This window comes from Aplidium turbinatum, chromosome 14 (assembly GCF_918807975.1).
Source record: "Aplidium turbinatum chromosome 14, kaAplTurb1.1, whole genome shotgun sequence".
Classification (NCBI taxonomy): domain Eukaryota; kingdom Metazoa; phylum Chordata; class Ascidiacea; order Aplousobranchia; family Polyclinidae; genus Aplidium; species Aplidium turbinatum.
In genome coordinates, this window is record NC_137485.1 from 18,409,701 (window position 1) to 18,431,966 (window position 22,266).

The window sequence follows — 22,266 nt, forward strand, 5'->3', positions numbered from 1 at the left end:
CGGATAAGGCGTTGGCTTTCCAATTATGCAATCCTGGTTGACTCCCGGCTTCAGCTGGTTGTTGAAAACACCGCTCACCTCTACCTAGGGTGTAATAAATTAGGTGGGCATAATTGCTGCAGGAAAGGCGGCCTAGAGAAAGGAACTGGCCACTCTACTCTCCTTAGTGCCGAAGGCTTAGTACAATGAGAACCTTACCCAACACTTGAATCAAGTATGGGACCACCTTTACCTTTTTACCAGGCGCCACTAAGCCGAACTGTCCTTGAACCGCACACTCTGAAAGTTGAACCGTCCTTCTTGATTTTACTTTGTTTATAAAGTCTATCAAAGTAGTAGACGAACTTTAGTACGGTTTGAATCACCTGGACGAGACTGGGCATTCACAAGTTATGCACACCATGATTTAAGCGGAAAGTTATATTTCAAATAAGCGCAGCAGTAAGTTGCGGAATGCATCGGCTCCAGCAACCTTGGAGATAATGTTCAAAAATTTCTCATGCAAATAATTTGTCATGGCGCTGCAATCCAATCACAAAACATGGTTCCCAAGCGTAGTTTTGCTCTGCTGTTACAACATAGAAGTGGTGTAAAAGGAACTACCGTACTTTGTAAGTTGAACTAAACGTTCGCAGTAGCCTACAAGCAGCAACGATACAGCGGCTTATTAATTTTCAACACTGAAACGTGCTCTTTTCCCGGGAGTGGCAATGAGCTCATTGGTTTACTACCACTGATGCTTTTGTATGAAATACTCCATAGCTTACTTTATTACGTGTTGAAACCGGAGAAAAAAACAGAACCCAATTTCATGATTACTTTGTTTTGCATTGGCATGAGTGTGCGCACTAAACGGTGGAAGGCTACACAATACTTGATTGTGGTATAAGTCACTTGTAACAACATTACTTGGGAAACCGAAATCACATAAAGTGTAGCTTGCAAGGTTTACAAAGTAGCAACGGACCGAAACATGTAGTATTTGCCCTAGTTTTATTTAAGCACAGAAATAAGTCACTTGTAAGTTAATTGCAATTTGATCATCTGTATTTAACACTGTATCATCACTTCTGTGGACGATTCTTGGGACAATCATGTGAACAGCTTCAAACAAGATTTTGTACAAGAACTTCTAAAGTACGGTATTTAGAAGTGTAGTTTCGTTGGTAAGTAATGTCTAACAAGCGGCGTTAGTTGCTCTGCAGTGCCATCCAATTATTATTATATCACAACCAGTCCATTTTTACATTGATTTAAAGACTGTGGACGTTGAATCAATGTAAAAACGGCTAAGAGTACGCTGGGTCGCATGAGAGTAAAACATTGAGCTCGGCTGTAAAGCGTAACAAAGTAGTTGCTTGCCTGACAACATTGCATTTAGGAGTTGAAAATACAATAATATCTGTGCAATAATACAAAAGCTTGATTAGTATAACGGGTATAAATGGCATCTGGAACTGATTATGTCTTTTTAATGTCCATCGTACTTCTTTTATGGTTGATGGTTATTAAAACGACTTAATGCAGCTTCAAAAACTGTCAATTCTTGATTAAAAGGCGGATTTCGTTGGCACACAATCACGTAAGCTCGATTAGAATATAGATATTACATCCATTCAATATGGAATGATCGATTTCGCCGCTGGCGAGGCTTAGCCAAGCTGCTCACTGGCGACAGTCACAAAAGTCTTCTTGTCTTCATCCCATAATGTTCGGAATTGCTCCACGATGGGAAATTCCTCCTAACAAGACGAAAGGTACATAAATTGAGGCAGAAAACTTGCTCTGTATCTCATGCAATGACAATCGTTCAGAGAAGATTTCATACAAACGGCATACTGCATTTATGTTTGCGCTTTCCATTGCGCATAAGTGTTTTGTAACAAATGTACTAACCTATTGGCATCTCAAACGAGTTAGGAATAAGTAGTGACGGAAAAAAATGAACAAAGAAAGACCAAAGAAAATATGGGAAGACACTGTGCAGGACCTGACAAAAGGAATTTAAAAATTGAAGTTGCCAACAATGGAGAGAAATAGAGGAGTCACTGCAGACAACTGGTTGACCTTCATGTTTCGGGATGAAGACTAGACTTCGTTGAAGCAAAATTGGAGAGACAGTACAATAGCTCAAGAGGTACTCGTCCTTACCCTGACTACCAGTGAGCTTTTCTTTACTTTTAACTCATGTTCTCGGTTTGGCGGCCAATTTTAATGAGCTTGAACAAAATATAATAAACGCCTTTAAGATCATATGAACCACTTACGAAGTCTCCGTCTTCTTTGGGAACCGAAATATTCATCTCAGACGACTTGGCTGTGACAATATTCACATCCATACATTCCTTGCTGAGGAAGACGATGCATCCGTCCGTCTTGTCGATGGACACGCTGTGCATCTGACCTTGCGCCTGTCAAAGAACAAAGTTCACTGATTAATCCATTGAAGTTGGTAATTGTTGGACTAGTGCGGCCCACGTCAGAGTGAAAAACGGCCGACACCTTAGAATAAGACCGATGACATCTGAATAGTTTTACTCCATAGTGAAACATCTGATCAAATGTCCTGGTTTGAAAGCAATGTGCTCTGCACGAGACCTGGCGGAGTTCAACGGTAGAACAAGTGCTTGTGTGATGCTTTGGACTACGGCCGTGTGACATACAAGAAAGACACAGTAATGACAAGTGTGGCGTTCACTGACAGACATAACATATGGCAGGAAGTCGTTCCTAATAACGAAAAACGTGTGAAAAAGGTGCATTGCCACGGCAATGTTTCTGTTGATTCACTGAGGAAAATTTGTTCAGTTACATCCAACGTTGTGCAAGGTAAGATTAAACACAAAAAAACATAAATAAAAGATGGTGCGTGACAGCCAATTGCTGCTTTTGTTTGTAGGGTTGCCGTCAAGCTTAGCTTTTCCCGGAAAGATCACAGACGCATTTACTTTGCTTACCTGAGCCTGGACGCTTTGGCAGTTAATGATCTCAACCCCACTAACCACAGAAGAGAACACAATGCCCGTTTTCTTACAGGAATCTAAGAGACAATAAGACATAAACAAATTTACTAGCTTGTCGAAGTCAAAGATCCTTTATCTTTCAGAAACTTATTATTACACAAAACATCTCGAGGATTCTTCAATGAATTTGCACAATTTCGTAAGTTAGAAGTTGATTTGAAAAAGGTTTAGCAACACGATTGCAAATACGTAGCTCACTTTTAGCAAACCCAAGCTGTGACTAACGACTTAGAAAACAAACAAGTCTGCACCTATTTTTAACTTACCCAAAACAATGGAGTTAACTTTCTTGGTAACCGATATAGTGCAGCCATTACATTTGTACACATAAACGGTATGCTTCATACTGCAATCATCTATCGACAGTGTTGCCTTGTCTTGATGTTCCTGAAAACATTGAGATAAGATTTGTTCATGTTCATATATAAGACGGTTTTCTCTGGAAACGTTTCAGCAATATATCACTGGTGCTCAGATTAGATGTTGGGAAAATAAGCATTATGGGCTGGTTCAATACATCAAGTATACCTATACCTAATTTAGTGTTGTTTTTTTTTAAATCAATTAATCTTCACATTGCCTAATATTAATAATGTTAATGAGATAACCATTGATTAAAAACCTGTAGCGTTAAAAACCATTGATTAAAAACATTGTGAAATTGCTGAGACGCACGCACACCTTGTTTAGGGCAATCTCACAGCTGACGAAAAATGCATTTTTTATGTGTTCAACATCAGACGATGTGCAAGTTTGTTAAATAAAGTAGGTTCACCTTAGTAAGCTCGCATATAGCTCACAGCAGTGCTTCATACACTGGATACTAGAAAACACAATTGAAACAAAAACAAGCTTTTTCGCACAATTGCCAGTATCCGGTGTCACGGGTGTTTTTCACAACACGTTAGGTTTTATTTGAGTAATTTTTAATACACTTTGATGTCAATTACAGGTTGCTTCGTGTTAACTGAACTGCTGGACATGAAATCAACTAAAGTACTCAGGTTTTCCTGAACCTTCATTCACACACAACTTTACGAACTGTTAACAAACTAAACTAGGTAATACTGTTAGGAAAATAGCGTTCTACATAACAGTCAGCACAAAGCTGAGCAATTGCGATTCGCTAAACATACCGGTGAAGCTTCCACGCTAGCCATTAAAACCATCCAATTAACAACATTGCCGAGACACATACATAAACAAGATATATAATAATATGATAACTTTTAAATTATGAATAAAATTTTCCCAGAAACAACAAAGAATAAAGTTTTTGATTTTTTTGAAGAGTCTATTTGGGGTGCGTAAATATTGAAATAGATCGAGTTTCGTTTTCAGCAGCATAATCGTTGCTTGCTTAAACAATTTGTAGATTTTAACGACCTATTTTAGCCTGATGCTGCGAGTTTGCTGTGATTACCACAGTGAACTCGCAGTATCAGGCTAAAACAGGTCGTTAAAATCTACATTGTGTGTAAATATTGTTCATTTTCGACTACGTGACAAGATTTATCATTACCAAGTTCATTGTCATTTTTATGTTTAATACCAATTTCATCAGTTTTATACAATCATGTACCAATAACATCACCAGTGTCCTTCGGTCATTTCTCGCAATTAAACCTGTGTTACCGTTCAACCTGTTGCTGCCATTGCGTATCAACCGGGAATTAATAGTAAAGCATAAAGGAAATGTGAACCCGTCGTGGAGTAGAATAGGTCATTGTTTCAGGGTTGCCAGATTAGGCTTCCAGAAACTTCCGAATGGTCTTTCTCTGTAGCCAAAGTCTTTTGTACCCTGGTTTTGTGTACAAGTATGATACACTAGGTCAGGGCTTCCCAAACTTTTTTGCTCGCGACCCCTTTTAATCTCCTAAAATGTTTCGCGACCCTTTACGATTAAAATGCCGAACAATGCGAAATACTGTGTAGCCTATTTATTGAAAAGCTTAAATCTAACGAAAACCAAAAACAATTTACCGTTCTCAGTTCAGTTTGTTTTTATTTATTTCTGACCATAACAACCAAGCCTATGGGTAGCCTGCTGGAAACAAAACAAAAAAGCAAACACATTTATCCGGTGTGATGAGTGTGACTGCTTTCTGCCACAAAGCCAAGTCCAGGCGTGGCTCAGTGTTTGTTAATGCAGGTCTCAAGGCGGTTTCGATAGTGCTTAGGCTACAACGGTAGGCGAAGTGAGAACATTTCAGATAAATCATTTTGAAATTTTTGTTTCCAGATGTTCAATTTTTTGATGGGCGCATCAATTTTATATTTCAATGCAAAGTTTTGATGTTTTCTCCTAGGAGGGGACGAATTAAATTCGTTTAGTTTTTCAAGCAAATCTGACATTTGACATAACTCCAAAAGCTAGATGTTATTGCGAAAAGGATGGACCAAGACTGAATTTTATTCTGTTGGAAAAATCACAATTTCGGTTTTCAACGTTAATTGGCTAGCCGTTTTAAAGCTTTGACTTTTGAAAGCCACCTCACTTCACGATGCAGTGAAAGAGTTTTTAACACCGATTCCATTTCACCTCATAAATTTTCAAAAATACGGGCAGCTTATTGAGTGCATGACTCTTAATAAAGTTAATAACTGTCACAGCATCTCACACAGAAGTGCTAATACAGTACCTTGTGCAAATTGGTATACTTTCTGCGACACCTGAAGTTCGTTACGCGGCCCCTTGGGGGGTCGCGACCCCCAGTTTGGGAAGCTCTGCACTAGGTCACGTTTGCATAACTTTGACTGATCAACTAAAACGATTTTCAGACAAGGCAAGTCAACTTACTTACGGTAATAACCTTAGAAAACGCAAAACATTATTTTATAATGGAAAACCTTTGATAATGGAAAACCTTTGCTGATTTTCGGACTAATTTCGCAGCTAAACCCAATTTCACCAGAGTGGTGGCGTTAAAAGTGGCTACTGTACTAGAAAGTGTATTCCATTTAACAGTTAATTTTAAATCATAAACGACTATGACTTTTGGCATTACGTATTTTTACAGTAGTTTACCTCAAGGCACGGTATAAAAATATTTTTTCTAAAGTCATAGATCCACCTACTATATTCAATTTCATATGCGCCAAAATTTCTCATTACTACTCAGTCCTCATGCAGTGTCACCACATTACCTCGCTGGAATAGATATACATTACAACGCTATTAACTTACCACAATCCATTTCTTGTTGTCTTGCAATTCAAATTTAGGTGGTTTGGCAGGCGCCTGTGCAGGCTTTGGTTTTCCCATTGGCTTGTAAGCAGTTGGCTTTGCCTTGTAAGGAACTGGGACGTGGTGCTTTCGAAGTTCCGGGTTTTTGTGCGTCTTCATGTCATTGGTCACCTTTTTCAAGCCTAAGAAAGATACCGGAGTTTGTAGAAAAAGCAATAACAAAAGAGATAGTTGTGCGAAAAACCTGTCCACGAAACTAGACGAGCTTTTGAACAGTCAAATTTCAATAAGATACTTCAAAATATTGCTCAAGCCGAAACATTCCATACAGCAACGCCCGTAAATGCAGAAGAAAAGAAGCATGTTGCAAATTGAAATATAATAGATTACAATCTTTCATGATAGATCCATACACGACAAATACATCTTGAAGAAACACCATCACCTTTAGTAACATCTGCTCCTTTGTTAATGTCTTGCAGCAACGCATTGACTGAAGCCGCAGCTGGGGCGGGGGTCGGGGCTGGAGCAACAGCCCCTGGTGGTGGGGGAGGAGGGGCTGCCGGGGCTGCAGGTGGTGGGGGTGGACCCCCACTTGTTACTGCTTCTGGTGACGCTGAGGGGCCCTACACAAAATGTGGAGTTTAGTCGACTTTGTACTTTGACATGACTGGAAAGATAAGTTGAATATTAAATCAATATACATATCTAAAACTTCCCAAAATAATTGCACATGTTAGTAGCTGGTTATGATCCTAGAACATCCACTAAGAGGAAAAACTAGCAAACTTTATCTGTGCTTTATAGCATTCACTTGACTTAAAATTGAATCCATTTATAAGGAAGTGATTTTGTTGAGCTGGACTCTAGGTAAATCATGATATGCCACCAAAGATCTGGTTGCAAATTAGACTGTGAGGTAGCAAGCGGCAACAAACTATGACTTAAGAGTGAAACCACAAAATATCACAAACAGGAAAGAAAAGGTTTTCTTTTCTGCCATCACTAAATTGAAACCAAACAAGAATTAAAACTAAAATAGACAGAGGTAGTCCCTTTAGAAAATTATGGTATTTTGAATAACTTTAGAGGGCCTCCACTTTAACGCCAATGACAGCGCTGGTTTGTAAAAATAAAATATAAGCAAAGTCGTAGTAATGGACAAGTAAAACCGTTAAATCGGTCGAAGTATCAAGAAAAGGAAAGAAACATGTTTGACAGATGGCAAACCTACAGCAATCCTTGATGTAAACAACTCGGTTGCATGTCTTGTAAATTGTCATAAAATAAGTTTATTTTCACACTTTAAGTCAGTTCAATGTCGGCTGCGTAGCCGAGTGATGAGGACGTCTGCGCGACGTTCGAAAGGACGTGGGTTCGACACCGCTCCAGAGCACGCGGCTGTGTCTCGGCAAAGACACTTAATGGCAAGCCAAATTAAGGGGAGCAGCTGACTCGAAGACTATATGTCACTTCGCTGCTTCCTGTCGTCTGTTGTATCTCATCTGTGATCGCAGTGCACTGTATGTTATCGCAATGGGCGCAAATAAAAGCATTATTATACTTTGAACAGCGTGATATTGGTTCGATCTGCTCAATCATCTTCACTTTAAAGCTTATTCTAGCAGAATCGATTTTGAATAAATTCATTCATCTACGCTAATGTGAATGTTACTAATATTTTAAATTCCAACTATCTAGCAGTCTATTGTGGCTACTCTAATGTATTGGATACTGTTACAATTACCCCAGCGTTCCAGCTTGGTCCAGTTGTGTGATGTTCTTTAATGTAGTCTCTCAAACCGTCGAAGAACTTCACGTACGCTGCTACCCACGCCTTGTGTTGGTCGCTTTGTTCACTTAAAAGTAGACAAGGTCAATTTACAAGAGCGCACGAGAACCGAGAATACGGCACTGGAAATCCTCAACAAAAGTTACGCTATAATTATATTCAACTGCTCCAGCTATCCATGATTCAACTAACCTAGAAGCGAAACTGAAACAATAGCGACAATGACATTAAATGAAAAGAGTGTGTCGAAACGGTCCACGACATTATGACGCGGTTCAAACGACTTCAATTCGAACGACGAGATCCGCATGCCTCTTGATTATTTCTTGTGTATGTTCTGTACCTGTTATTTTTAAGATTTTCTTTCAGACACCTGTCCACGGAAATGAGAAATAAAAAAAAAATCGACCAATGGCATCTAATGTGACTTTGCTTTGGTAACCTCTATCTATCCGACATGAAGTGTTTTGTCTCCAGTATTGCGAGGCTTGGACGCCAACGAATGTATATTTTATCTGATGGCATTTCTCCATGCCACATGGTCCTGAGAGTCGACAGAAACAAAATCTTCTAGTCGCAGATTTTTTCGAATGTTGTCGAGCCAACACTGCTTTGTACGTCCTAGAGGACGTCAAAGGACTGGATTTTCTTCGGCCACGCGCCTCTTTTCATGCGTTGCACGTGTCCGCACCAACACAACCATCTCCATCTCATGACATCTTCAAGCTGATGGATGCCAAGCCTTGATCTCAGCTTTTCCATCGTCACTCGGTCAGAAAGGAGCTTGGAACAAATCCATTGTACCACGGCATTGTCGTTGCGACAAAGCTGATTTACTCTTCAACAGTAATGGGCCAGGACTCAAATGTCACCAAGATGACAAAATCAGGCACGACGTCAAATTCTGCATTACCAATTGTAAGCTTGTCACCAGTTGGCTACTCCTTATATCAAATAAAAAATGTCCGAATTTTTTCAAGTCATTTCAGACAAATGACCGAAAAGTCTCAGCGAAAAAAAATACCCAGGTTCCACGTCCAGGCTTAATACCAAACTGCATCGGATCAATATCGGCTTGCTCACGAATGATAGGCTCAAACACCCTCTCAATGAGTTTGAGAACTTGGTCGTGTAACGTGAGGCTTCTGTAATTTCCTCTGTCAAGAGTATCCCCTTTCCTTCTCTAACAAGTGATGATGAAGACAAGTTCCATTCATCAGGCACTCGTTCTTTTCGAATAATAGCACTTGCAAGCTCAGCTATTAATTCTGCTGCAATATCACCACAAGCTTTAACCATCTCGACAACGATCCTTGAAGAGCCTGGAGCTTTGCCATTTTTTTTTGTGCTGTAGCGCCTATCCTATTGATTAATAATTATGTCCTCAATTAGCACTAGGCGAGCCAATTTTCACACTAATCTCACTAAGTATATCAGGGTTCCAGGGGAATTCGGTGTCGAGCAATCTATCATAGTGGCTCATCCAGGCTCCAATCATATCAGCATTAGAGAAAACAATGCTATTGTAATCACATCAAGCAAGGGGTGTGCAACTTTCAGCGCTTTGGGTCAAAAACACATAACCAGCTTGGTCCACGGGGCGCAACTGAAAAAATTTATTGTTCCCTTTATTATGACAAATGCGCACGCAATAAATGACCACGTAGCTACCTCACACCTAGCTAGTCTAAAGACGCCTTCGGACGGAGCGCGGATAGAGAGAACCGCAGCGAGATGCTCAGCGGATGAATGTTCACTTCTTGCTCAAACACAGTAAGCCATTCTATTCAACCGCATAACAGCAGCAAACTTTTGTCTAGTTTTTCACACTGGTTGAACTTGTCGGGTTGCCAACCCAGACAGCAAATCAACCAATTATTTACATTGTTTCAACGTCAGTAAACGTTAAAATAATGCAAATAACGGTTGATTTGCTGTCTGGGAAGCAAAAAATAATGTTAACTAAAAGCGGCAAACTTGAAACATAAATGCAAATCGTCTAGTGGGCCACAAAGTATTCTAAATCTGGACCTTTCCACACAGTATTCCAAATCTGGACCTTTCCTTGGATCTGGACCTGACCAAAAGTTTAAGCTCGCATGCCACGGTTTGCACACCCTTGCTCTAAGTGAAACCTTTAAACACCGCAAACTTAATAAACAAAAGAAATAACCAAATGCCGCGCCTTCCGGTATAGGGGCGTTCGGACAGCATCATAAAGACTTGCTTAAAAATGTGTTAAAAGCACAAAGCAAAATCACGACCAATCAAAATCGCTTTCAATGTTAAATGCATAAACAGCAAAAATTTAGATATATTCTGAAATGATTTATTTAGAAGTATACCTACCTGGCTTTAAACTCAGTGAGGATTTTATTGGTATAGAACATAACGGTGTCTTTGGTGTCTTTGATGTACTTCATTGGAGTTTTTGGGACACCAATCCAACCAAATGTCAATATACCTTCGCTGGCAGCACGAACGTGGTTGACTAAATTTGATTTTCGATCTAGTTTGTTTTTCAAGGCCTCCATTTTCCCCATAAGTTCACTCATTGGAGCAGCTAACTTCGAAAATACAGCAGCGTCCTGTGGATGGAAAGTTTTGATTAAAAAATTAACAAAATCTGAGGAAAGGGAAAGTAACCGACTGACATCCACAATTAAAACAACTTTTGTGAAGCTTCCAGAATGAGTGCCCACACCATCCAGTTTAATTAAACATATGCACTGCTTTGTATCATACTGTTGCTATTTCTTGTCTACTTAAACTAAGATATTGGTTAACCTCAAGAAGGTCGCATTTATCAAGGGGACAGATCTAACAATCTACAAAAGAAACAACTCATCCAATAAAAAAATTAGACCCATTTTACATTGATCTAACATCTGCACAGGTTAAATAAATGCTGCATCGTACACATTTTCTGGTTTGGTTGTGATCGTAAGTCCTAACCTAAGTTTATTTATTTTACATCATTTACTTAAATATCATGTTTGGAAGAAAACGAAGCAAGAACTGACAACCAGTACTATAAAGAGAAGGAACAATAAAAGCATGGTAATGTTGGTTGAAGAGAAATGATAGAATAGAAATGGCTGCCATTTCAAACGATCAATCACAGGTAAGGTCACAAAGTGTAAACGATTCTCACACAACATTGCAGTGCACACAATGTGTTAACGCACGCTGGGCAAGGAAATTACAGCAGGAAACAAAGCAAGCTTCCAAACAAACGCCAGTGAGTATGAAAATCACGTTCTTAATAGAGAGGAGAGAATTAAACAGTTATGGTGGAGTGACGTTACAGTGGTAATGACGTCAGGTTGTCAAAACAAAATCTAAAAATTGAAAGTAACGAATTGTCACAGACCCCATTTGCACATCTTACCAGAAGTCATGCGACAAAACTATTAATCATTAGGCAGTATAGGCCTATATCAAAAGTAGTTAGTTAGCTCGGTATCATTTCATCCAGCAACACCTTTTATGGTTTGGACGTGTTGGTTGGAAAATTGTGCATAACCATTAAGTCGATGATATTTTAGGAGGAAAGGGAATAGAATATGATGGTTAAATTTTTACAAGTGAACGCAGTTGTGAGACAGTTAACGTTGTTTCTAAAAAGTGTATAAACTATGTGTACCTATACAAAAAATACACAACATGCACGAAAATGGTACAATCTGTTAAACATAGTTTCTAATGAACATAAACATGAAATGTCTCTCAGAATTAAAACCAATATATACCACAAATATCAACTGAGTTAATGGTTTCTTAGAGCAATTATCATATCTTTTAAATATAGTTGCTGGACATTGGACAATTGGAAGTTGGTAAATAACAAGGCTGAAAAGAAGATGGAGAGATTGTGTGGCAGAAGATATAAATAGTGAGACGCAGTCTTCGAAATTAGCATATTTTTACTTCGGCAAAAACATTGCCGAGGTCAAACGGCAAAAGTTGAAATTGCCTCGGCAATTGCTGTGAACGTTTATTACGAAAAAATTGTAGGCTGCCACAACATGTAAAACGAGAAGTGAAAAATATAATAGAGTAGTCTATCAAGACCGCATTGTTTGATTTGTTGTGATGTAATAATACCTAAAGTAACGATAAAGCGAGCAACGCGATACGCACGCTGTTACGATAATTCATGTTAAATAACTCACGGGGGGGGAAGTATGTTAATTTTGGGTTGATTCAACCTTCGAGTAAGCACAAATCGATTTAATTTTCCCGACCGGTTGTTTTGCGTAACAACAATGCCCAATAAGAGATGACGACGACGACGTCTTGAAGCTTAAGCTTGAAGACGCAAAACTTCCCGTTTATGAACGCGCGATGTCACATGATCGGAAGCATTACTTTTCTTTACTGCCGAAGTACCATTTATCCAATTTTGTACTAGTTTTTTAACTGGGCCCCGTAGCTTTTCTAATTCCGATTTGTTTCCGTCATATAATTCTTTACAAATTTTGCAAAATACTACACTAACTTTTCCTTGTTCTGTCCCCTCTGTTTCATAACCTATAGCAGGTAAATTCCACTTTTTAACTGTATATTCCTTTACCATGATTTATATTGGCAATGACACTGGTAAAGAACAAGCATTCGATGAAAGAATAACTTTCGCGTAACAATTAAGCCAGTATTTATAAGATTGCAAACTTTTTTTATAGTTCACATGAGCATTGTCAGCGCATAAAATTGCACCTGTTGTTGTTACGCAACCAGACATCTATCACAAACCGCAATTAACAAAGCTCACTCTAAAGGTTAACGCGTTAACCTATTACTTACATGTATTCGACGTCTGTTGATGTTGTGTGGTTCGTTGTGAAATCGTTTCTGATGCAGCTGGACGAGATAACGGAAGGCGAAGCACGATAAGGAGTAAATGCTTACAATAATTTGACGTCTACTGGCGTTGAATCAATGCAAATAGGGTGATATTTCTATAAAAGATTCAATTCTCCCAGCTGGGCACGTGTCTAAGCGGCGGTGAAGTAGAAAGTCACCCAAATAAAAACATCAAGCAATAGTACGATTGAATCAACCTCCTAGTCTGGTGTGGTCTAAGAAAATTAGGGTTATTTTTGTAATCTTGTGGTCCTTACAAGCGCTCGTGTGGCCTCGGCAGTTTTATTGCCGAGGCTAATGTGCCATTCATGCATCTGCCTCGGCAATCACCTCGGCAATTATCGATTGCCGAGGCTAATTTCGAAGACTGTTAGAGAGTGAAGGAAGATGCTGCTGACAGAGTGATGTGGAGGACTGCAATCTTCAACAGCAATCCCACTTGAAGGGGGAATAAAGCCAGAGGATATTAAATATAATTGCTAGTCGCTTAAAAACTCTTATAGCCTGTTTCACCCTAATTAAGACAATCAGAAGGCTCTTAGTCAAATGGATCAGAAGTTCTCAACCAGGAATCCGCGGACCCTCAAGGGGTTTGCAAAGCATATTCAGGGGGTCTGTAAAAGTTTCTGAGCTTGCAGCATGATTAAGAAATTATAACATTTAAAAATTGGTTACAAGTACTTTATTTGTGTATTTTACTATTTACAGTGATTCTCAAACTGTGCAATGTGCATCATGATGCCCTGGTGCGTCATTTGAAATTTAAAAAAATGTTACACAAAGATTCGGTCTCCTAACTAAAATAAATTTCATATAAAACAGTTACCGTACATCGTTTATAAGGCTATTGCATGTTTAACTTCATTTGTTTAGACAGCAGATTATGGATCAATGCTTAACTTATAAATGCAAATGATAATCAGCAGTCTATCAGCACTCATTGTTTCGCCATGACTGTGATTACAACTAAATATTGATTACAATGAAAAAAGGAAAACTTCTGTGTAAAAGTCACAAACATTTCATTAACTTTTGATAAAATTTATCGAAAAAGATTAAATCAGCATGACTTTTGATCCTGTGTGCCAACATATAGCTCATAGCATTACTTGTCATTACTTTGCCAATGATATGAGCATTGTTGCGGCACGCCTCCACATTTTCACTACCTCATTTTGCCTGTGCATGCAAAAAGGTTGTTCAGCCCTGCATTAGGAGTTTCAATATGATATCGAAAATTCTGATAAAAATGGTTTAGGGGTCGGCGACCACTTAGAAGACACCAAATGGGGTATCACAAAATAAAAAGGTTAAGAACCACTGAAATAGATTATACATATAGATAAGTAGAAGGTATATATGTATGTATTACATATATACCATCTTACCTTAGGTGCTGAAAATCGAGAAACAACAACCAGAAACTTTCTTTGTTCATCACATACAGATTTGAGAAGTTTTGCCTTCAAGTAAAAAACAAATATATTTGTTTTGCAAAATGCAATGATATAATTACAAACCTACTTTCTTTTTAAATACAACCCTAACTAAAAGTTGGCCAAGCAAATCAATTGTCAGTAAAAGCATGTTGAAAATCTTTAAAACGTATTTGAATTTCTCAAAAGCTTGAAGCTGCTTTTCAGACCTAAGCAAACTAACATGTGCATGAATTTCACAATTTGTTTTAATGTATGTTAGTACACAAGTTTTTATAAAAGGTCTATGGCACAAAGTGAACAAGAAACATTGTCAATATATAATATCCGAAAGATCGCAAAAATTGTGGATCATGACTTATACAGTTGGTAGTGGTATGAGAGCTTCTTTATGAGCAATCCACCATTTCCACATGAAACATTAACTTTGAGTTATCATCATAAATTGAAATCATGGAATAATAATTTTGTTTTGCGAGTTAATTTCAACGAGCTCTTGACTCTGCTGTTCGTTGCATAAAAAATATATATAGAACAGTAATTCTGTAAAAACAAAATAATCATTAAACTAACAACTAAAAAACACTATCAACACCACTTATGCATCAGCATGGTCTATTAGACTACTTGTACCTGTTCATCTACAACATCACCGATTGCAGATGATGCATTTAGGTATGGTGTGACATATTCCTCTACAAATGCATCGTAGTCTTCAATGAACTGAACAGAAGCTGCGGAAGTGCACAAAACTACATTAAGTCAAGAAGTACAATTTACCTATTGCATGCTTAATAATGTACTGTAACTAATAGAGTAGTAATTCAATAGCTGCATAATATGCTGATCAAAAATTACAGACAAGTCATACAATTAGACACTTTATCATCAAGAACAGTCATCTATTGTAACTATTGTAGGGCAATTGCTGTTACTTTGAAAAAAGCAAAGCCAGCTATCAATTTAGGGACTATTATTGCGCAACTGACAACTATTTAAATTTTAAAGCTGTCTTTGCGACAACACAATAAAACCCCCCATTGAACTTGATATTTATTTACATTATTTATATATATAATTAATATAACAGATTATTTCTAAGACTATTGTAAATTGCCATAAAATTTCTATTTTGTAGGTTAGTATGGTAGAAAGTGCCTTGTAGATGAAAGAAAACATATCAGTGCCTCAATATTCAAGTACTGCCAATGATTCTGCCAAGAACCCATCTAACAGACTAACACACACACATACAGTAACACAGATACACGCGGGGCAATGCTCTGCAATAGCACAAACTGAACAAGTGATAGCCTACAGGAATGATTACGAGTAAATAATTGTGCTTTTCAGTTAGGGATGGGCAAAATAGAATACCGAATATAGAATAACCGGTTGTGAAGCCTAATCGGTTTCAAAATCCATATGAAATCGGATAAATGAAACCGCTTTAACGATCGACTCCGTACCGCTCCGTCTGGTCGCAACGAATTCGCTGCAGCGAAAGTAGAATTGTTTATCGATTTAGAGAAATCCGGCATAGAAAAAACGTACGAGTTTCGTTGTTCGCATTAAAGATATCTTTCTGGTCAAGCGCAAAATTTTTGTGTAACTGCCACATCTGCTTCTTCAGAGAGATGTTTTTCAAGTACAGGTTTAACTGCCACTAGTGTTGGGCGGTATTGAAAAAAACAAAACGATACAATATTTGAAAAATACTTGATATTTCGGTACTTTTCGATATTTTTGTTCTAATTAACAAGAGTTTCTCAGTCTTTGAAATTAGTGTCAGCAATAAACATGCCGAGGCCACACGAGCGCTTGTATATAAGGTTAGGGTTAGACATTCCTGCCAGTCGTTATGGCACAGCCATAGATGTGTTCCTTAGTCAACACCCTGATGGAGCTATGCAAAAAAGGCGTGTGGATGGGTATCAAAGCACGAAAGTCGCAAAACTTGGACGCTTTATTGCAAACGGCGAAGACAGTCAATAATCAATAATCATACAAAATACACGTAGAAAATGCTAACTGATCAATAGTGAAACTTGAAATGCATTACAGAAGGTTATCGTTAAGTTCAGCTGACTTAATCCATTTTTGCCACTTGATTTAGATACATAGACTACATTGTGCTGGGTGAGAGATGCTATTGAAATTGTGGCAGACCGTGACCCTCTTGCACTTGATCAGAGCTCTTTTCGAGCAATGAAGCGTGTATTCTAACATCAAGTGCAATGGGTACCCAGATGTTAGCTACCTTGAGATGATCGGTTCCACGTTATATTGTATATGACTCCAGGCATTTAACGTTTGTGGTGCCCAAGGAATACATCTCATTGCAGGAATGAAGCGACTGCGACAAAATCACTCATGCATGACTGTTCGTATCAATTTTTAATAACTTTTTTTCTGTTGCTCTGAGACACTTTTTAATATATTTTTTGAACTCCTTACCCCCAAAAACCCCTTGACAGCAACTTTCACCATTTTTCTAGTATCATTTGGCAATAAATTAACAAAAATCAGTCATGCGTGACTGCGTAATCTGGGTACTTAAACGGTCATAACTCTGGTACCGATTGTCCAATTTTAATAAATTTTTTTTCAAATTCTTCAGCAGAAGAAATGTTTTCAGATAATCTAGATATCAGCATACTAGGTTGAAAGTAAAGGGGTTTTAAAAAGGATTTTTGTAATTTTTATGAAAAGTTGTTGCTAAGCAACAGCAAATAACTTCCCAGACGTTGATCGAAAAAAAATTTTTATGCATATTTTTGAAATCAGCATTGAAAACCCATGCAGAAAAGTCACAATATAGATGAAAACAAAAGAAAGTCCGGGGATTGGGGGAGGTCTATTGCAGATATGTAATTCCTGATGAGGACACATGTATACTATATAGTATATATACTAGGGTGGCTCTTATTTGGCAAAAAATGAAAAAAATTTGAATTTTGTGTGGGACACCCTTTTAAAAGGTGAGGTTGTCAGAAAAAATAACTCCTGCAAAAAATTTTTGAATTTGAAATTGATTTAGAGGTGGCCCTCCCCCCCTAAAGTTTTGCTCCCTCCTCCAAAATACCAAATCTGCATATCTCAAAAACTGCTTGAGCTAGAGATACGGTTTTTGTGTCAAAAGATGCAGAAAGCATGATTTCCTATATGCTTTGTGAACAGTGATTGCGTTTATCTTGAGTAGAAAAGCAGTTATTTAGAAAAAACCTGTTTTCGGTATTCTAGCACAAAACAGTGCTAAACAAGTATTGTGGCCCAAGCTATTCAATAAACAAAGTTCATAAACTAACCGGTAAAACTGGTAAAGCAATAAACGAAATAAGTATTCCTAAACTTTTATGTATTCATGCATAGCTAAAATGCCCGTTTTGTATCATATTCCTTGGAGAAACTCCTGAGCGTGGAATCCGCTTTCAAGCTTCAGGTGCTATGCATCGCACTTGTTGGATGGCAAAGGCGATTTATACAAAAAGCTTGGTGTGCATTTATGGTATCTGTCCGAAGAAATGGTTGGACTAGCCTTGTTTGACTCTCGATTGTCTGTGGAAAGTAAAAAGCTAATGGTGGCAACCATGTTAGATGAAACAGGAGAACGTCCACCAAGGAGACCAAGCATCAAAGTAGATGCGTTTCTTAGCAATAAGGGTCTAGAACAGTATTGCACCTCTAATTCAAAATGGCTTCTTCAGCTGTTGGGTGAAGATGAAGCAATAATTATACTTTCAAAGGATCCTGCTCATTGGACTGAAGATGGTGCATTTATTCAAGCTTTACACATGGCAAAGGGACTTTCAGTAGTCAATGACAGAGCAGAGAGAGGAGTTGCTCTAAGTCTAATCCAGGATTTTAACAAAATCTTAACTGAAGATGAGTACCAACTTCAGTTTCTTTTGCAAGTTGTTACTGAACACGGAAAACTGTTTCCGAATTCCAACAAGAACAATATTGTCTATTCTTCTTCGTTTAAACCTTCTTTGTTACTCCAGGGGTCAAGGGCTCTGTCTTTTACCACTCTTGGGCAGTGGCGATGCGGTTTAGATGCTTGAGCAGGTGTCGAGCAGCAATCCTTTGATTCGTCCATTGATTCGTCATCCAGTTCAAGCAGACCACGCACACCATTTGGCGCAGTTACAGATGGTGTGGTCTGTGGTTTGTTCCTCTTTGCCACACTCACAGATTGCGGATGGAGCCATCCCCAATTTGTGCATGTTGGTGCGAAATAGTCTGACTCCAGTAGGCTAGCCCAGTACGCAGGCGGTTGAGCCGCACCCAGGCCTTCCTTGGCAAATTATGCATTCCGGTTGGATGGGGGCTGGTGTCGGAGATACAACTTTAGAGTCTTGAGGAGTTCTTCTTCCACTCTGAGCTCCATTTGTTGTTCTCCCAGGTAGCCGCGCTGATGGATTGGTCTTCAGCGGTTTTCATCAGAAGTTGTGCGTCACATACAAATGGGTGTCTCGATTTCAGTTGCCGAGGATGCTCGATTGCTCGCTCACAGACTCGTAGAGATTTGAGTGGAGCAAGTGGTTGGGGTTCGTAGTGCGGCGAGAAAGAGACAGGATGGCTTCTTCGCGACGAAACTCAGCTGGTTGGTTGCCTGCAAGGACAGGGAAATTGTCCAATGGTGTAGGTCGCAGACATCCTGTCACGATGCGCAAGGCAACATGTGAAATATTGTCGATAATATCGCTTCTTCCAGTATGATACTGACCAGAATTACATTTTGATATGAATATCGTTACCAGTGTTCCCTCTAAGGTGCAAAAATTAAGACAAAAAAACGAAATTTTGTAGACGGTTTCGTGGTCACAAAAAAGGTTGTAAAATCAAGATTTGGTCAAAGGCGTTTTTTCTAAATAACTGCTTTTCTACTCAAGATAGATGCATTCAATGTTCAGAAAGCAGATAGAAAACCATGTTTTCTGCATCTTTTAACACAAAAACTGTATCTCTAGCTCAATTGGTTTTCGAGATACGCAGATTTGGTATTTCGAGGGAGGGCACAGAACTTTAGGGGGGGAGGGCCACCTCTAAATCAACTTCAAATTAAAAAAAAATTTGCAAGAGTTATTTTTTCTGACAACCTCACCATTTGAAAGGGTGTCCCAAGCAAAATTCAAAAACTCAATTTTAAGAGCCACCCTAATATATACGTGTCGAAAACATTAGAGTTTATTTTTAATTATGTTATATTTGTGTATTACTGTATGTAATACATCACGTTAAACCCGCTAAAGTTACTTTGTTTTATTTCTCTATGGTTCAACAAGCAAACTCTTTACGAAAGCTTTATCATAATATATATGCTTATGACACTTACCTTCAACACCAGAACCACCTCCACCAGATTTATGCTCAATTTTCTGCACAACTGCTTCAAGGCGAGACACTAAATTAGCCAAGTCAGCAGTAGACATGATGTCAAGTATAAAACTATGGTACGATACCTAGTGTAAATATGCTACCAGTAATATACGGTACCTTAGTATAAATGCACTCATTAAAAGAATAAAATAGTTTTTTAATGACCAACATTTGTTCTAGTCTTTTTTAACCATACGAAGGTCTAAATGCCACTTAACCAAAGTACCGTAGTGTTTAACAGGTGTTGGTGAGTGGTGAGTCTGCACAACGCCCAACTGACAATCTGCACAACGCGCAAAAGGATGTCCATTCAACACTGCTTTAAAGCACATAAGTAGCCTACATGGCTGTGTCTTCGCAAAACACTTAAGGAAATGCCAAAATCATGACACGTAGCTACTCCATGGCCCTTCGCTGCTTCCAGCTGTTTAAAAGTGCTGCATATTTGTGTCTCTGCAGTGTATGGTTATGTATATTGTCGGCTTGTCGCAATGAGCACAAGCTAGGCTATAGGCTAACATGTTTATTATTACGGTATTACCGGTATTTTCAATGTAGACAGTCACTCTTTGAATTAAGTTAAACCAGCCTATGTTTCATATGTAGCTTGGGGGATAGCCTATTGTTTATCAAATCTACAAGCACTACATTTATCTCACTTCTAGGATTCCAGTTAAGTGTTTTTGATTTTATTGATGAAGGCTTTTACCATAACCATTTTTGCAAGATATTTTCCGCCAATCTTGGATAGAAAAAAAGAATTTTGCTTTGTTCAATGCTCGTGATAGGCGTAGTGTTCCAGATTTAGACTGAGCCCGTGTATTATCCGCGTATTAAAATGTCGCAAACCAAACAAATCTTGCACAGTTGAATTGATAGCTACCGTATGAGGTTTTTTAAAGCTGAGGTCGCAAGCATATCATACAGTGCTTCCACTTTTACAAAGCTAGATTACCACTTGTATTACCACATTTGTCCTCAGATTACCACATTTTTTACTGTGATTTTTTACCCGATCTTAACCGTATTTCGACTTACTTTTACATTAACACAGTGGCTATTTTTACCCACTTGTTGCCATACTTACTATCAGGTGTTGTCAGAGTTAGGATTAAAGTTAGTAACGGTTAAGGTAGGACTTAGGAATAAGGTTAGGGTTTTGATCTTTACCCAGAACTAACAATTTTTCTAAAATGCAAATTTTTGTTTTCAACAGCTTTAAACTTTTCTCAAATTATGACAGAATTCCTTATCCGGCAACGCTATTATTTGGTTATATTTACACTATATAGTGTAAAATAAGGCCTAAAACAACTACTCAGTTTATTAACAGAACGTCCGAAATAAGAAAGCAAAGTACCAGTAGCTTAGCCAGGAATTTTGAAAGGGAGATTTTTGACAGCCGCCGGGCTTCGCCCGCCGGCCTCTTCGCCAAAGGCGACACCCAGCGGCGGGGGGTCTGGGGTGCCTCCCCAAAAAATTTTGAAAAATTACTTTAAATTTGGTGCATTCTGAGAGCATTTTCGACAAAAATGTGGGTAGAAATATTCCTGTAAAATGGTGCTGTCTGGTGGCATAGCAAAAGAATAAGATCATGTTTTCTTGGGCATTTTCGGTAATAAAGCTAAGTCTCTATGTTTTCTTGTTGCTAATTCCTGGCTGAGATATTTGAATGTTTAGTATTCGCAAAACTCCCTCTTTTAATGCAGTTTCGTTTAAAATTAGGCAAACTTTGTTTTAGAGACATAGAGACTGAAAGCATCATTCTCAATATCGTGATGTCACACGCGTGCCAAAGGGGGGGTTGTAACCCCCAAACCCCCCCCCCCTGGCTACGCCACTGCAAAGTACTGTACTTGACACCGCAGCTAGAATCTGAAAGACATCTTGACTATGAATATGATCACATGGTCACCCTACCTTCAAAGTCAAAAGTCAGGACGCATTCCAAAATCAAACTGAAAACAGCGGAACATGCTAGGCACATGCTGTTATAAGTAGTTTTTTGCATATCTGTTCGATTTTGGAGGACAACAGTTTAAATGGTCTTATTTATTGATAGTATTTTATGTCAAATTTTCAAAATTTATAATTTTCACATTTTGGCAACATTTCCACACAAAATTTCCGTATTACCACATTTTTACTACAAATTTTTCATTACCACATTTTTACCACAAGCATGATAAAAATTCCACTATTGTGGTAATTACCACAAAAGTGGAAGCGCTGATATCATATCAGAATTTTCTATTTGGCAACACTGGCATCACACATAGTTGCCGGTAACGCCTAGAACATCACACGCCCAGGGCGAAAGAGAAAATTGAATTGAGTCCTGTCTTTGTCATGAGTTACCATGGGGGATGCCGGTGGGGGGAGACAGGTTATACCTGGGACTGGTATCCCCTTTTGCAGAAAGCTGAAAGAACAAACGTGGAGCAGTGATTGGGTGTAAACCTACAAGGAGTGTGTTCTATGGCACGAGTTAAATAAGTTATAAATTTACTACAATAACCAAATCATTTTGTAAAATAATCAGTTCAGTTTGTTTTTATTTCTTGCCATCACAACGAAAAA

General features: G+C 38.5%; 1 protein-coding gene across 1 annotated transcript; it reads right to left on the reverse strand.

Moving 5' to 3' along the window:
• Positions 1–405: 405 nt before the first annotated feature.
• LOC145783493 (adenylyl cyclase-associated protein-like) lies at positions 406–19,795 on the reverse strand. Its single transcript, XM_082595381.1, has 11 exons — positions 19,643–19,795; positions 14,938–15,038; positions 14,257–14,331; positions 10,352–10,590; positions 7,958–8,069; positions 6,656–6,836; positions 6,211–6,392; positions 3,290–3,410; positions 2,958–3,040; positions 2,268–2,411; positions 406–1,742 (listed from the first exon to the last, which is right to left on the reverse strand). Exons 1-11 carry the CDS (start codon positions 19,737–19,739, stop codon positions 1,653–1,655), a joined length of 1,425 nt encoding a protein of 474 aa, XP_082451507.1. The 5' UTR covers positions 19,740–19,795; the 3' UTR covers positions 406–1,652.
• Between the last annotated feature and the right edge of the window lie 2,471 nt (positions 19,796–22,266).

Bases quoted from the DNA above. Each gene is read 5' to 3' on its own strand.
- LOC145783493 (XM_082595381.1), bottom strand. From the start codon at position 19,739: ATGTCTACTGCTGACTTGGCTAATTTAGTGTCTCGCCTTGAAGCAGTT. The intron at 3,411-6,210 runs GTAAGTTAATAG...CAATGTTTTCAG, and splicing joins ACAACAAGAAATGGATTGTG to GAACATCAAGACAAGGCAAC. The intron at 2,412-2,957 runs GTAAGCAAAGTA...GTTCTTTGACAG, and splicing joins GCCAAAGCGTCCAGGCTCAG to GCGCAAGGTCAGATGCACAG.